General features: G+C 34.9%; 1 protein-coding gene across 1 annotated transcript in view; it reads right to left on the bottom strand.

Annotated features, from left to right (window-relative positions):
• Positions 1-14,735, bottom strand: part of LOC128235197 (hemicentin-2-like) — a 32,421-nt gene extending 17,686 nt beyond the window's left edge. Inside the window, exons 1-3 of the mRNA XM_052949953.1 lie at positions 14,731-14,735; positions 4,195-4,527; positions 352-645 (exon numbers count right to left, since the gene is read on the bottom strand). Coding sequence (XP_052805913.1) covers positions 352-645; positions 4,195-4,507 — 607 coding nt within the window. The 5' untranslated portion in view covers positions 4,508-4,527; positions 14,731-14,735. The remainder of the gene's footprint in view (positions 1-351; positions 646-4,194; positions 4,528-14,730) is intronic.
• Between the last annotated feature and the right edge of the window lie 761 nt (positions 14,736-15,496).

The raw sequence follows: 15,496 nt of genomic DNA, 5'->3' as shown, positions 1-15,496 counted from the left end.
TTTCGTAAAAAGCCAGAACTAGAAATGTATTATCTGTATAATCGGATGTTTCGCACATAATTAAAGTTTGTCATGAGTTATAATAAATTGAAAGCACTCAGAAAAAAATATCAAACCAAATGAGTTCGGAACATTCAGCAGCACAGCAGAACAATATCGTTCAAGGAAGCTGAAAAAATATACTATGTTGCCTCCCATTTGATCTAAGTTTTGATAAATAGGTAGTTAAGTCAAATGTTCCAGAGAGTAGAACTACAGCTACATTTGGTTAATGATATTGCCGTATCCGGGATTAACTTTATCTTAAATATGTGGATAAATGCACGATCCCTTTCTTTTGATCTCACTTACGCAGAACTTGAAGGTTTATGGATGTTTGTCTTCTTTTTTCAACCGAAGTTCCTCCAGTAGGTAACAACGTGTTCATTGCTGAACACGTGAGAGTTCCGTCGTGAGTGGTCTGCACACTGCCCAGTATGAACGTGGAGCCACTTTGTGAGACTCCACCAGGGTATGTCCAGGTATAAGTCGGGCTCGGGTTCCCCCTACTGCTGCAGGTTAGCGTCATGGAACGCCCCAATATTATCCGTACAGGTGAGGTTATCTCGGAATTCTTATAGAATACTTTCGGAGTGAAGGGTTCGTCTGTAAAAAGAATTAAAGAAGGATACCGTTTATATAAACAGGGTAATGATGAACATCCGGACAAGATCAATACAAGGATGTTACAAAGGATTTTTTGTAGGATATTTTGTGGATTGATATAAGTATAAATGTTATTATAAGTAAATGGCTATTGCCATTTTGTTTCTCTCTACGATACAGTATGAAGACACGTATACCGTCTGGGAAAAAGTATTTTGTAGGAGCTTGTTTTGTTTTAAGCTAAAAATGTGCAGTAAATCATTTATGGGTATGATTTATGACGGGTTTTTTTTCAACTCGACGGATACGTGTTATCATGTCAAATACCAAATAGAACATGCAAATATTATTTGTACATGTAATGTTATTTCGGAACTTTTTTAGGATATTTTAGATGAAAATGGTCCTTCTGTAAATAGAGTAATGGTATAAATGTACCTGATATATATCAATGCCCGGAGATACTCCGTCAATAAAGTTAGCTTGAAGCCATTGTTGGAGACTGTATCAGATTTCAACAAATTTGAAGTTTATGAAAATTCCTCAATATAACAATGGAATTATCTATATTGCCACACAATAATGTTATCACCATTATATTTAGGAATATGCTTGTTTATTCTCTACGGGAAAAAGTCTGATGTATTAATATCTCAAAGACTGATTTATAAATATCCTATTCTGATTATATATATCTTATAATTGTATTAATTAATATCTAAAAGATTTATTAATATTTAACAGTACAACGTATAATAGTAATTTAATTTAGGTGTTTGATTTATTGATATCTTAAAGTTTGATATATCAATGTCTAAATTTCTGATGTATTAAAATCTTTAAGTCTGATTAATTTGTATTTAAAAGTCTGATCTATCAATATCAAAAGTAAGTCTGATTTAAACTTATCTAATATATTAACATTAAATATGAGCCTAAACCTCGAGGGAACCGATGTTTCGAACGATCCGATTTTCAATTCTCCAGTCTGTTATTAAATATCTTTCAGTGTTTGTTTTTTTTAAGTTTGAAGTCGTCTGTTTACTAAGACACTGATTATGTGTTGCGTTGTGGAAATCGCTCATATGTTCAAAGGCTGTCGTATACTATATGTATACTAAATATAAAATGTAAAAGAAATATCAATAAATTAATCAATATATTTTTTTTTTTACAAAATTGACATATTGCAAAGCAAAGTGACAAGAAGGAATTCTTTTCGTTGATTCCGATGTTGCATCGATCTGGTAGTGTTTATTCATGTTCTTATTACTCATTAGTATTTCTCACAATTAACTGCACATAATAATCTTCTAAAATGCCCATACCAACTAATATCGGTCATGCGCTAACAGTGTTCAACGGTTTTTCATACCATATACCATTTGCCTTTCAACTGTCATTGCAATTTTTAAAACTTGCGAAAATTTTAATACCTTGCAAGTGTTTGTTTATATTGGAACACGCGTTCGGGAAAAAGTGTAACATTATGACCTCGAGGGAGCAATAAGGTTTTGTGCATGATTTGTGTACTTGGGACCGAGTATATTGCTCGACTCTTCGACATAATTAGGTTTCGGTGCAGCGTAGGTATCTTTTATATAAAAATTTTAATACCTTGCAAGTGTTTGTTTATTTTGGAACACGCGTTCGGGAAAAAGTGTGACATTATGACCTCGAGGGAGCCATAAGGTTGTGTGCATGATTTGTGTACTTGGGACCGAATATATTGCTCGACTCTTCGACATAATTAGGTTTCGGTGCAGCGTAGGTATCTTTTATATAAAAATAGAGGGAAAAAAGTTCGGGACCAAGCTCCGACCTTGAGGGAACGCCGGTTCTCGAACGACCGCTTGTTCGAACGACCGCAGTTTTACTACGGTTGTAGTCTGTTTTATTAAAATCTAAAAGACTGATTTATTCATATATATCCATTCAAAAAGCAGTTACAGTATAGTCGTATTTCAAATATGGTAACGGTGTTTAAGAATCCAAATTTGTATACAATTTAGTTCTGATTTATCATACGATAATCTGATCCAATTATGTTTTTTTTAAAAAACAAAAGTTCTCCTTATATCGAAGACTAACATAATGTATTTCGCCTTTTTTAACCCCGCAATACACATCCCGTCTGCCACGCCTATTTGAATGCAGAGTACAACATTACATTTAAGACAACACCGGGGGAATACAGCCAAGCCATTTTTGTTTTTCTCTGCAAAACAAGCCATGTATGTTACGAACATACTCACAGAACCACCGTTTACCATAGGTACGTGACAAATGTCAATTTATTTTAAAAGAAAAATAATAGGACGTAAATGCTCAAAGTTTATCAAACATGCGAGCAACGACGCCATTGCTTGAAAAACAAACAATTGCCGAAGAATTTGCAAAAACGACGAACTATTTTTTATATAAATACATTGGATGACAAAAAAGTGACCTAGTCACCTGCTAGGAAATTAGTCATGTCTTCATAACAGGCTCCGCCCTGTCTCGCCATGTTCGCATTCATGATGGTGACATAATTTATTGCCTTGTTTCCGTATAACTAGGAGACTAATATAAAATCGTACACATAAGCTAAACATTCTGATCAAATTTCATAACATTTTAAAATCAGGAGGATTTAGAATCAATTTCAACATATATCTTATCACTATATCCGCTTACCACACAAACATGCAGTTAAATGTAACCACATAAAAAGATAACCTAGATTGTATGGAAATATTTTGAGTAATTCTCTGCTGGCGATTAAAAAAATTGCTGAATTGTTTATAAAAGTGTTTAGAACTCCTGACGATGTTACATTGATGGCGTTTAAAGCACACATACTATTATGGTCAAGTTTAAAAATACATATTGGTTAACATGTCGAATCTAAAACGTTAATTAGGTTTTGCGTATATTTTCCCTAGTAACCTACCCCATGGCCTAAAAAAGATTATTATTAAGATTAAACCTTATATTCTGCAAATAAAAGTTTATTGTGTTAGCTAATAGTTTTTAACAAAGCGCTACAGCATCACATTTGTTATCATCAGTTATTGTCGGAAAACAATAACGCTCGTTAATGAGTTTGTGCGAAGAAGACACCACTTAAAAATTCCTAGAATTTGTCAGGAATCGTGAAAAATTAAAAACATATTAAGAAGGTCTCCAGGACCGTTCGCATCACTTACCTTATATACTTAATTTATTTTTGAGAAAAATACTGATCTGCACTTGCAATGAAATTTGTGGGTGTAAAAACATTCGTGAAAACCGTTTTAAAAACAGAAAATTTCCACGAATCAAAGTCTTTATACAATTTTGAAGTGTTTTACCAGAAGCTTATGCGTTTAAACATTGACAAAATGCTACATCGTAAATGTCTGTTACACATATTAACAACACAATTGACTACAAATACAGCAATACGTATTTGCGCTGAACATCTAAGAAAACACTGACTAATTACAACCAGTACCCGCCGTTGTTAGTCGATCAATACATGACCTGTATTTTCTATGCAACAAATGTTTAACAATTCTTACTTACACAGAACATCTAGGACAATGCTTGAGGAGTATAGCCAACCCCCACCGTTGTGTGCTCTGCAGTACACACCCACTTCATGATCGTTTCTCTGCACAGTCAACGTCAGTCTACCGATAGTCACAATGAGAGGACCACTTGCGCTGGTGTCTGTCTCCTTCCCGGTAGTAATATGAGTGTCATCTGACCTGTCCAGTGTACCGCTATCCTTGTACCACTCCACAGTTGCTTGGGGGTTTCCGGCAGACGTCTCACATCGGAACTGCCTTGCCGTGTTATCTATGACAGAGACGGAGCTGACCGCCGGGGAGACCATAGACACTGCAGTTATGCCGACTGTAAAATAAGCACATCACAGTTAGTTTTGTCTAAAATAATCAGGATGTTTATATTTGCAGCTGATCAAACCTACCTAATCATCTACTTAAGGGGATGAACGGTTAGTTAGTCGATTTTACGTTTTATCTATTGACGTTGAATATTTGTTAAATAAAAATAAACTTCAGCAATCAGAAAAATTGTCCTTTTATAAAGCATATTTAGAAAATCTGGCAAAAGTTAATTAAATCTGCAGCATTAAATGGGAAACTTTTCTTCTTCTGTGGGCGAAAATGGCTGTGCCGTATCTTGATTTCTGGCGACAAGCTGCACATGTAAAATTGAAGACCTACCAAGACGGATTGGCTACTTATGAGTATTATACAAATCAAGTGTAGACATTTACTATGGACTTAATGTCCAGCGCGAACATTCTTCAAATATTTACAACGGTCCATGTACTAGTTACATTCTGTTTCGGTATGATGGCCTTTAAAATGTCTGATCAGCTAGTTGGAATCACACAAGCTAGTTTTTACTCTCTTTACTCATATAAGGCAAGTGAAGGCCGTTAAGAAATCTGGTCGGAATTCCATCAACCAAAGAAAATCTATACGGTAAAAAAACGATGAACAGGTTCATATGTACAGCGTCAGTGTTGTTAACTGATGCAATATATCTATGTATGTATACATATGTGTGTTCATACACATGGTCCCTACTACCATCCATATGACTAAGATTCGAAACGTTTCAGGGGAACTTCACAAAATGCCGGGTTTACATGCGCAGATACTACAAACTGACAGAGCACTGTCACTTATCGCGCTACATGCATTGCAGAAATGTAGTACCCGAAATAATTTGATACTTATATCCGATCATAATAGTTCCATTTCTTAGTTAAATGAATAGTGAGATGATGTCTGGTAAGAATCACAATATAAAAACTATACTTTATATAAAATTACTTTCTTTTAAATTACCACGTCACAAAATGTAAGATGAAGTCTTAATTTGTAATATGATCATTTTTACACATAAATTTCCCAAAATGGACGTATGTCTTTCCGAAACAACGAAGACGGAAATACATTCGTATATCTTGGTATCCCTGAAATATTAAAATGAAGGAAAAAAACTCCATCATGGTTCGAAGCTCATTTACGTTCGCCGATGTCTCGAAAAATCCTCTTATGGCCCTTAGACGTACGGACTTGTTTCATTCCGTCTTAACGCAACTCTAAACTACGCTATGTTGAAGTAATAAAACAAATGGAGGACTATAAAGGAAAATTTTACACCGAACCATCCCCTACGGAATGCCGTTTATGCCATCGCCTTATCTGAAACGCGATATTCGATATTATAATAATGAATACGCGACAGTACGCTGATGAAAAAGAGACAGTACGATAACAAAAACGCGATAAAACGACAGTTCGATGGTAATAATGCGATTTACTTTTGTGTTTTCAACATCGTATCGTTGTGTTTTACCATCATAATATCGTAATTTAGCGTTTCCGTAATCGTTGTATCGCACTGTCGCGTTTTCATCATCGTGCTATTTAGTTTCATCATCGTACTGTTGCGTTTTCATCATCGTACTGTCGCGTTTTCATCATCGTACTGTCATATTTTTATCTTAGTACTGCCACGTTTTTATCCTCGGACTGTCGCATTTTTAGCATAAGATTGTCGGGTTTTCAGCATCATACTATCAACTTCCGGTGCGCATGCGCATAGAAGAATTTCCCCTCCATATGTCAAAATGTCGGCTTCAGGGGTGAGAGACGTTGATATTATCACGATATTTCTTATTTAGTCAAGTACAATTAATCATGAATTCAGTCTCCAGAGTGTCGTTGTCATTTGTCTAGGAAGGACCTCATGTTACGTTACCGCAGCCGCCAATGCTACCTAATGACACCACAGTATCGCCACCGTCACCAAACACCAACAATATACATCCACACTCACTGACCAAAGAATCTTTTTTATTTCCGTTCCATCCCTTTTAAGAATAATTTTAGTAATGCCGACCAGATGTGGTAAAAGTTAGTGGATTTATCGTTTATGATGTCATCTCGATACAATGAATGGATGAGAACCACCTATGAAGAATATGTGATATGACGAGAGGTATAATACTTCCGACACAAGCGGAGGTGGAAGAGTTTTCGAGCGGAGAACAGTGTATGTCAATAATACAAGGAATCATGCATCAGGTGGTAGGGAGTAATGTACGCAGTTGCTATTTACACAAGGGTGTCACCATCGACGCCTCAGAATCATCTACCTCTCTCAAATCTGTTCAACATGGAAGATCAGCAAGAACAATTGCTTTGAATAGTTAATACATGGTGTTCTTCAAAATGTTTCGGGGCACATCACAGAGCATTACGTTGGGGCGTCAATTGTTCCACGGTCATGCAAATACGTTAATGGAAACTCAAGACACTACAAATAACAGCTCTATGGTTATATAGTTTTGGATTGAACGCCAATGGTTGAGGACAAGAAAAGAATGAGAAAAAAAAAAACGTGTTTCCCAACGAGAACGCAATCGCATACACGAGGTTACAAGGGGAGGAGGACTCTGAGTTATTAAATATGAGTCGACTTGTCAAAAAACATTGGCGCTAATTACGTAATTCATCTAATAACACGTCCTAACAACAGCAAATTAAGTAAAAAAACCCCGCAATGATGTTCATATCGACGAGAAACGAAACGCATTGTGAAAAGCAGAATACGCAAACAGTTAAAGAAATATGCACGTAAAGAATAAAATAAATATCGGATACTCAATTCAGCGTACATGTGCTCGATGGATCAGGTTTAAAATGGAATCCAGATAATCGGTTTTAGTTATTGGCCGATCGTTTTGTCGGAACCAAACCAAAAGCAAACGGAGACCTCGACCTATGTATTATCGTATTTTATATTATACATCAGTTTCATATAAAAGAGGAAGAAAAAGGTGTTAAACACCACAATCCAATAATTTTGTAAAGTAGCCTCCTATTAGGAATCATGACGTAACATGTTTAGTGAGTATAGTCATGTAATTTGTTAAACAAATAACACATTACCATCTAACGATAGTATATGCATGCTCATGAATTCCTTCGCAAACATTTATAGAATTTTAATGCTGTACTCAACTTAATGAAAACCATGGAGTAACAGTCACATGAAATACTCATTAAATATGTGGAATACCCAAATTATTACAAAATGTATGGAGTTATACTCAGTCGCATATGAAACATTATATAGAACTTTAGTTTCATTAACGATGCGCTGCCAAAAATTAAGCATTTCAAACATAAATTATTATAATTACTATTACTTTATTAAAAGAACAATTACAGTAGCCTAGCAACCAAAGTGACGTCATACTGACATGCATTGAACTTCAACCGAATGTGCAATTCCTTTACGATAGTAACTCATTTATTACGCTGTGTTTCTTAGTTATTTGAGAGTTGGATTATTTCTTGATTTTGATATGGCACCATAAAAAGCTTTTGTAGATGCCTTAATAAATAATATTTAATTGCATGTGATTTTGTTTTTTACATGAAAACATTTTTTTTATATATTGATAATGATGGGATGTTTTCAAATAAATATGTATTTAAGATATACTTGTTATGTTTACCTTTAATTACATTTATGATTTAAGGAATATCCATTCACATGACCTAAGTTCCAAGTAATTGACGGATGGGTCATCTTCAGGCTTAGAATTGGTGACTTGGAAAGACTTTTTAGTTTCTAAGCTTTAAGTTGCCAAGTTTATTAAATATAACTCATGTCACAATTCACGACAAATATAGTTTTGAAATAATACATATTATACAATAGCAAAAACATATGTTTTAGAATTCTTGTAATGGTCGAATATAAACATTTTGAATTATGCATCAAACGCGCTATTTTACCTACAAATTCAATGAACATTCCTAAAAATTCCTGAAAATCAGACATGGAATTTTAAAAAAATCCTAATATTGGGTCTTATTGAAACCCTGATAAATTATGTCAATGGATCAATATTAACCGCCAAGACTGCAAGCTTGGTTCTTAGATAAATATTTATGCAAACAGCTGCAGAAACAACTTCAGTAACAAAACGTTTAAACATAAACCCGATTTAATGGCACTGGGTAAACGCCAAAGACATAGAACATAAAATCACAAACAAGAAACATAGAAGAACAGCACAAAATTCCACGAACAGCACAGTGCATACATACTATATACAAAAAAACTAGGTATGTTTATCAAGAATTGTTGAAAGGTACCGACTTGGAACGGTCAGTAAAATGTAAATTTACTGGGGGTTTAAACCAGTTTATGTGTACAAACCTCACTCTTATCCCAACAATCCTTAATAAAGATAAAATGCAAAAGTTAAATCTTATCAAAGTATAACGTATAGCTAAACACGAATTAACCGTGCTACTGTTACGACGGATCTGCTTGTACAATGAGAAACTCAGGACAAGGAAAGGCTAACGCCATCAATATTTTGTTCATAGGCGCTGAGGATCAGTGGAGGCAGAGACAACAGTGGCGGCGGCCGCCGCACCAATATTTCGAGGAGCAGCGAAAATTAAATTTGCTTTTTTATGAAAACGAACACTATTACTTCGAAATGCGGTCAACTAACCGGAGTCTTGTGTAAGGCGTCTTGGTAACAAAATAATATTCACCATCGAAAATACGTAGCTCCTCCGGTCTTTTCTTAACTCTATGAACGATCTTTGAGGTCTCGCAGATATGTTGGCCTACATTCAAGATATGTATAAATAAATTTCAGGCTTTATATTTAAAACTTATGTTTTGATTAACAGCGGAAGCAATAAATAACTTTGCAGCTAAGCGTTTAATTAATATAGCATACTTGTTAATCATAATTTTATGACCATGTTATTTCGCGAGGTTGACCTTTGGCAGGTTGTTACCAATAAATGTTTTGATGCAATATTGTTATCAATCTGTCTTTAATCGAAATCAAACTTAAATCACGCATCTGCTTCGATATCCAAAATTTGTTAGATTGGTGTATCATCTTAGAAAACGCTAACGCTTTTCAAGTTTTCGTTATTTGTCCCTCTCATAGCATTACCCGACGGGTGATTTACTGTCTATAAACCAAACGATTTGTGACACAAAATTGATAAGATCGTGGATCTGTACTTTGACAGATGTTGTCACATTAACCAAAGATGTTTCAAGCGGAGTTTTAACTAAATGCAACAAAAACTCTCCAAGATAATTGTAAAAACAATCCAAAAGTGTTAGGATTTAAGACCTTAGCAAGCATATAGCTACAGTTATGACAGATTTTGCTTACAAATGGAAAAGCCAAATCAGATGTGTTATTTATTGTATTGTCAATAATGTTACGAAAATTCGGTTACCAATAATTGCTATAAACCGTTCCTAGAAATTAATGAGATTGCACGTTTATAACATATGTTCATAAACATTTCCTATGGATACCCTAAATCCTGTCCAAAAGGGAAGGCGACTCCCCCTCCCAAATCCGTCCCAAATACATTTGCGTTATGCTCCCTTTAATGATTATTGTTATTTATTTAAAACTATATGCTTTTATTCCCAGGTCACCAGTTCGTTGTTATCTTTTACTATTGTATGCATGTTTGTTTTTCAGTACTTATAACCCATTGTATAAGGCTAACCATTTCAAAATCTAGCTTGCTAGTGCAATGACCATTTGCGCCATCCGTTAAGATGTCGATTCATTTGTTAGAAAGGAATTAATTATTTAGTATTCTTTGAAGAACGGAATTTTATAAACTACCCGGGGATGAGACTATGGTCATATTCACAGCAGTACAAATGTCTAAAACGTTATCAATTTAGTTGTGCTTTTTTACTCTTATTCAGTCAGTGAACCACACTTTCAGTGTTTATGGCTCTCATGCGGAATTGAGCGTATAAAATAATAAATTATCATAAAATTAAGTCCAACACATCCAATTGAAAAAAGATAACAAACGGGCCTTTCAATTTTGGGAGATGAATTTAAATTAAATGTTCGCGTGTTATCATAAATATGATCAGCTCGCTAATACAAAGAAGAAGGCGAATTCGCGTCATTGATAGAAATAGCGATTGACTTACTGACTTCCCTCAATTCTGCATATTATGATCTTCAAAAAATCCCACGAATATTTACGTTTCGATATAGTAGCCTCCCTTGACTTCATTACTCAAAACTACATAACACATTACACACCGAACTCGACGTGATACAGGTCACCAAAAAAGCGTCTTATCATATTAATATCCCCTATGTATCCGTAAAATTCATCGACTGCCAAGTATTATAGATGTTTGCAATAAGTTTCACTAAAACCTACGTATCTTTGACTAATGCTTGATGTCGCCATTCAAGGTCCAAGTTTTCTGTGTTAACACTCAAAAATAACCTAATGGACGTTTTCTTTGATCGCATATTGAAATGACTTTTAAACGATCAGGCGGATATCGTGAATATCGATAATCGCAGATTTACTTTTGAAAAGCATTTCTATACTTTACAAGTAAAGAACCTAGGTTCTAAAAATGTACAGAATGAACCAGCAAGCTTTTTCGTAAAAGACCCATTTTAACTCCAAAATTGTCGGAAAACAATAAGAATACTGTTATTGTCCACAACAAAGCATCTGGTGGGCTTGTACGCAAGAGAACGGTATTAAATAGTTGTTTTGAAGCAAAAATGTATTGAGTGAGTCAGGAAGCCTAGTAAGAACATGCATTGTTTTCACGAGGTATTTTAATACAGACATTATTTTTATCTAAAACAAGCGTCTTCGTAAACGAGCAATTGCTCTTCATACGGTGCACAAGGTCGTTTCTAAAAAAATATCGTTGAAACATATAGAAAACAGTGGTAATACTCTGCGAATCGAGGACGTTAATCACTCAAAACAATGAACCGGGAAGCATCGACGCACCTGACATTACTGCCCTTGATTTACAATTTTCAATGAAAATGTAGTAAACATATTGGCCACCTACAAAACAGAAAACTGCAGTAAAGAAGTGTAAACGAAATGAGCAACGATAATTTGATTGATTTGAATGAATGAATGAATTCTCACGAAATGAACAACGATAATTTGATCAGTTTAAATGAATGAATGAATGAATGAATGAACGAACGAACGAACGAACGAACGAACGAACGAACGAACGAACGAATGGACGAACGAACGAACGAACGAACGAGCGAGCGAGCGAACAAACGGACGAACGAACGAACGGACGAAGTAAACACCAAATAGGTATTGTAATGACCTGTTTATAATACACAATAATTCATTGATATATTGCCTGTTTGTATATCATCGTTAATCAGCTGACATTCAACACGATTGTGTACCATGACCCTTGATGTCATGCGCGCGATCAATACGATGTAGCGTATATTTATATGACATTTACTATTGGTGGTTAAAGGTTCAACAGAAAACGCGAAAATAAGGTCTATAGCCATGCGTTGTATACTTTGAACGCGTGTTTGTCTCCAAAAGTGATTTTTCTAAAATCTTTAAATATTAACAAAGCCGGTTTTGGGTGTAATGTATTGATCACTGTATGTACTACATCGAAATAGAATGCCATTATACAGTCATGATGTAATCAAACACTGTTAACAAAAGCAAACGTGATGTTCTGATATGCATTGGCAAATTCGACTGCATTTATAGGGGTATGCTAACTCCATGTAAAACGTAACGTTTTAAATTTATCAAACAGTCTCTCTGAAGTGGATCTGAAACACAAAAACAGCAATTAAATGTAGCCATCATAATCGATTTATTTTTTGATGAGGCAAAATGTTAGCGTAGTTTTTTTAAGCGTCCACGGAGTTTCTAGAAATAAAAGGGACTCGCTCATGTCTTTGAAAATTGCACGTTTTTGTATGACGAACAAAAGTGTGGCAAAAACAAATACAAATTAGGTGTGTTAAAACTATGATACTAAAAGTTGAAACTCTCAGCAAATGTCGATATTTGCTCAGATGTGGTCTTTAAAGACCTCAATTTCAATTAGCGTTAATAACGGTAGTGGTCACTTAATAACGGCTTTGTTGTTGCGTGATTAGTTGATTGAGATGATCGCGTGGTGTTATCAGTGTATTGTTAAAATGTCAAATTATCAATCATTATTGTACTGTTGCTGGTCGCCTACTGGTGAAGGCATTGTTTTTTCGTTCTATTTTAGCTTGACTTGACCGGCGTGGGTTTGTACCCCACTAAAACCAAAACACTTAATGTGTACTATCAGTGTTGTGTTTTCTGCGATTTCGATAGCAAAAGGTAAAAAAATGATGAAATAAGCGAGTAAAAAGACACGAGCGAGTACCTTTAACCCGTCCGAAGAACGCGCATGAGTAGTTTCTTGGTCGACTGATCGACTTGGGATTAAACTCCAAATCCGCATAACGTGGACATTCGATAATTTTGTTGTGTTGGTCGCGATAGCGAAAATCCGCGGAGGAAATGAACTTGGGTCTAAATCGTTGAGTGTACTGAAAATCGTATATGGTGGGGGGGGGGGGGGATGGGATTGACAAGAAAGGGGAGGGGGTTGCTTTCGGTAATTCCACCAACTGCACAATACTTACCACAAAAACCAATCATTTAAGCCCTTATATATACTACGTAAGTCGGTTAAATATGTTAGCAAGTTGGTTTGACGAGGTCTGTAAGTCATATTAACAAGAGTCGTAAGTCGTTTTAAGGAGATACGAAACAGAAGACATGAATGTGTCACCTAGCTCAGTCTATGCTTTAAAAGTACGCAACAGACCCGAAGGGAATACGAGTGCTTTAATTTCAATTGTATTTACTATCTCCCTTAGTCATTCAATAAGTACAGCACTGTGAATCTCAGATTAAGACAATACAGACTGATTATTGTAATGTGTTTGCCTGTTAATGCAGATCGTTTAGAATATTTAAAATGGCTGTGCCCATGGACATCGCATCAACTGATCAAATTGATCCAGCTATTTATACAAAACAAACGTTGTCAACCGATGCTTAACCGTTATAACTGATAATATTAAACATCAAATGATTAATCTATTGAATTATATTGTGTATTCTCAAAGAAAAAAATGTGAATATTAACATTTTTCAGGAGAGTGGATACAATGAGGTTTATTTATTAAAAAATAGCATTCAATTATCTCAGTTGAACTCACTAATCAGACTTATTTGCTCCGCTTTCAAACAAACAAAATGGTCATTCTTGCTACGACGATAATTCAAACTTGTTACGACGATAATCTATCCAGGTTACGACGATAATACATTTTTTACGAAGATATTTCATATTTCTTACGAAGATCGTACATTCTTGTTACGACGATAAAACATTCTTGTGATGACGATAATAATACTTTTTTGGACGATAATACATTCTTGTTAAGACGATCACGTCCCTTTTTACGACAAAACAGCCTTGTTATGCCGATAATAAATAATTTCTACGACGATAATATATAGTATAAATTTGCAACGACTTTAAAATTTTCTTGTTACGACGATAATAAATACTTGTTAAGAAGATAATACAAACTTGTTACACGTATTATGCATATGTGTTACGAGTATAAAACATACTTGTAATGACTATAACAAATACTTCATATGAAGATAATACATTCGTGTAACGACTGTAATTCATTCTAGTTACGACAGTAATTAAAACTTGTTAAATTTTGACTACATACTTCTAGCAACTATAATACTTCTTGTTAAGATGTTAACATACTCTTGCAACGACTCTATTATTTTTTTTAACCGGCGCATATAACTTACCTTCTTGATTCGTCTATAAATGCAATTTGTAACTGCAATAATACAAATTTATTACGACTATGAAACAAACTTGTAACGACAATAATACGAAACTTATTACGACGATAATACATACGTAATAAGACGATAATACAAACTTGTAAGAATAAAATGAATACTTGTTGTTACGACTACAATACATAAAAATTAAAATTGCGAATCTTTTGTACGACGATGAAACATACTTTGCATGACGCTAATGTAAACTTTGAACGAAGGTAATACGTACGTGTTTCAAATAAAAATAGAACTAACGACTATTACAAACTTGCTAATTCAAACATTTTAAGACGATAACACAAACTTGTAACGACGATAATGTTACTTGTAAAAACTAGTACATACTTATTATGGCGATACTAAATACTTATCACGGCGATACTACATACTTGTTACGGCGATACTACATAATTATCACGGCGATACTACATACTTGCTACGGCGATACTACATACATGTTACGGCGATACTACATACTTATCACGGGGATACTACATACATGTTACGGCGATACTACATACTTATTACGGCGATACTACATACTTATCACGGCGATACTACATACATGTTACGGCGATATTACATACATGTTACGGCGATACTACATACTTGTTACGGCGATAATGCATACTTGTTACGGCGATACTACATACTTAGCGATACTACATACATGTTACGGCGATATTACATACTTATCACGGCGATACTACATACATGTTACGGCGATACTACATACATGTTACGGCGATACTAAATACATGTTACGGCGATACTACATACATGTTACGGCGATACTACATACTTATCACGGCGATACTAAATACTTATCACGGCATTACTACATACTTATCACGGCGATAATACATACTTGTCACAGCGATACTACATCCATGTTACGGCGATACTACATACTAGTTACGGCGATACTACATACTTATCACGGCGATAATACATAATTGTCACGGCGATAATACATACTTATTACGGCGATACTACATACTTATCACGGCGATACTACATACTTATCACGGCGATAATACATATTTGTTACGGCGATACTGCATACTTAT

The sequence above is a fragment of the Mya arenaria genome, chromosome 5 (genome assembly GCF_026914265.1).
Source record: "Mya arenaria isolate MELC-2E11 chromosome 5, ASM2691426v1".
NCBI lineage: Eukaryota > Metazoa > Mollusca > Bivalvia > Myida > Myidae > Mya > Mya arenaria.
The sequence above is the reverse complement of the archived record's forward strand: the minus strand, read 5'-3'. Positions and strand labels throughout refer to the sequence as shown.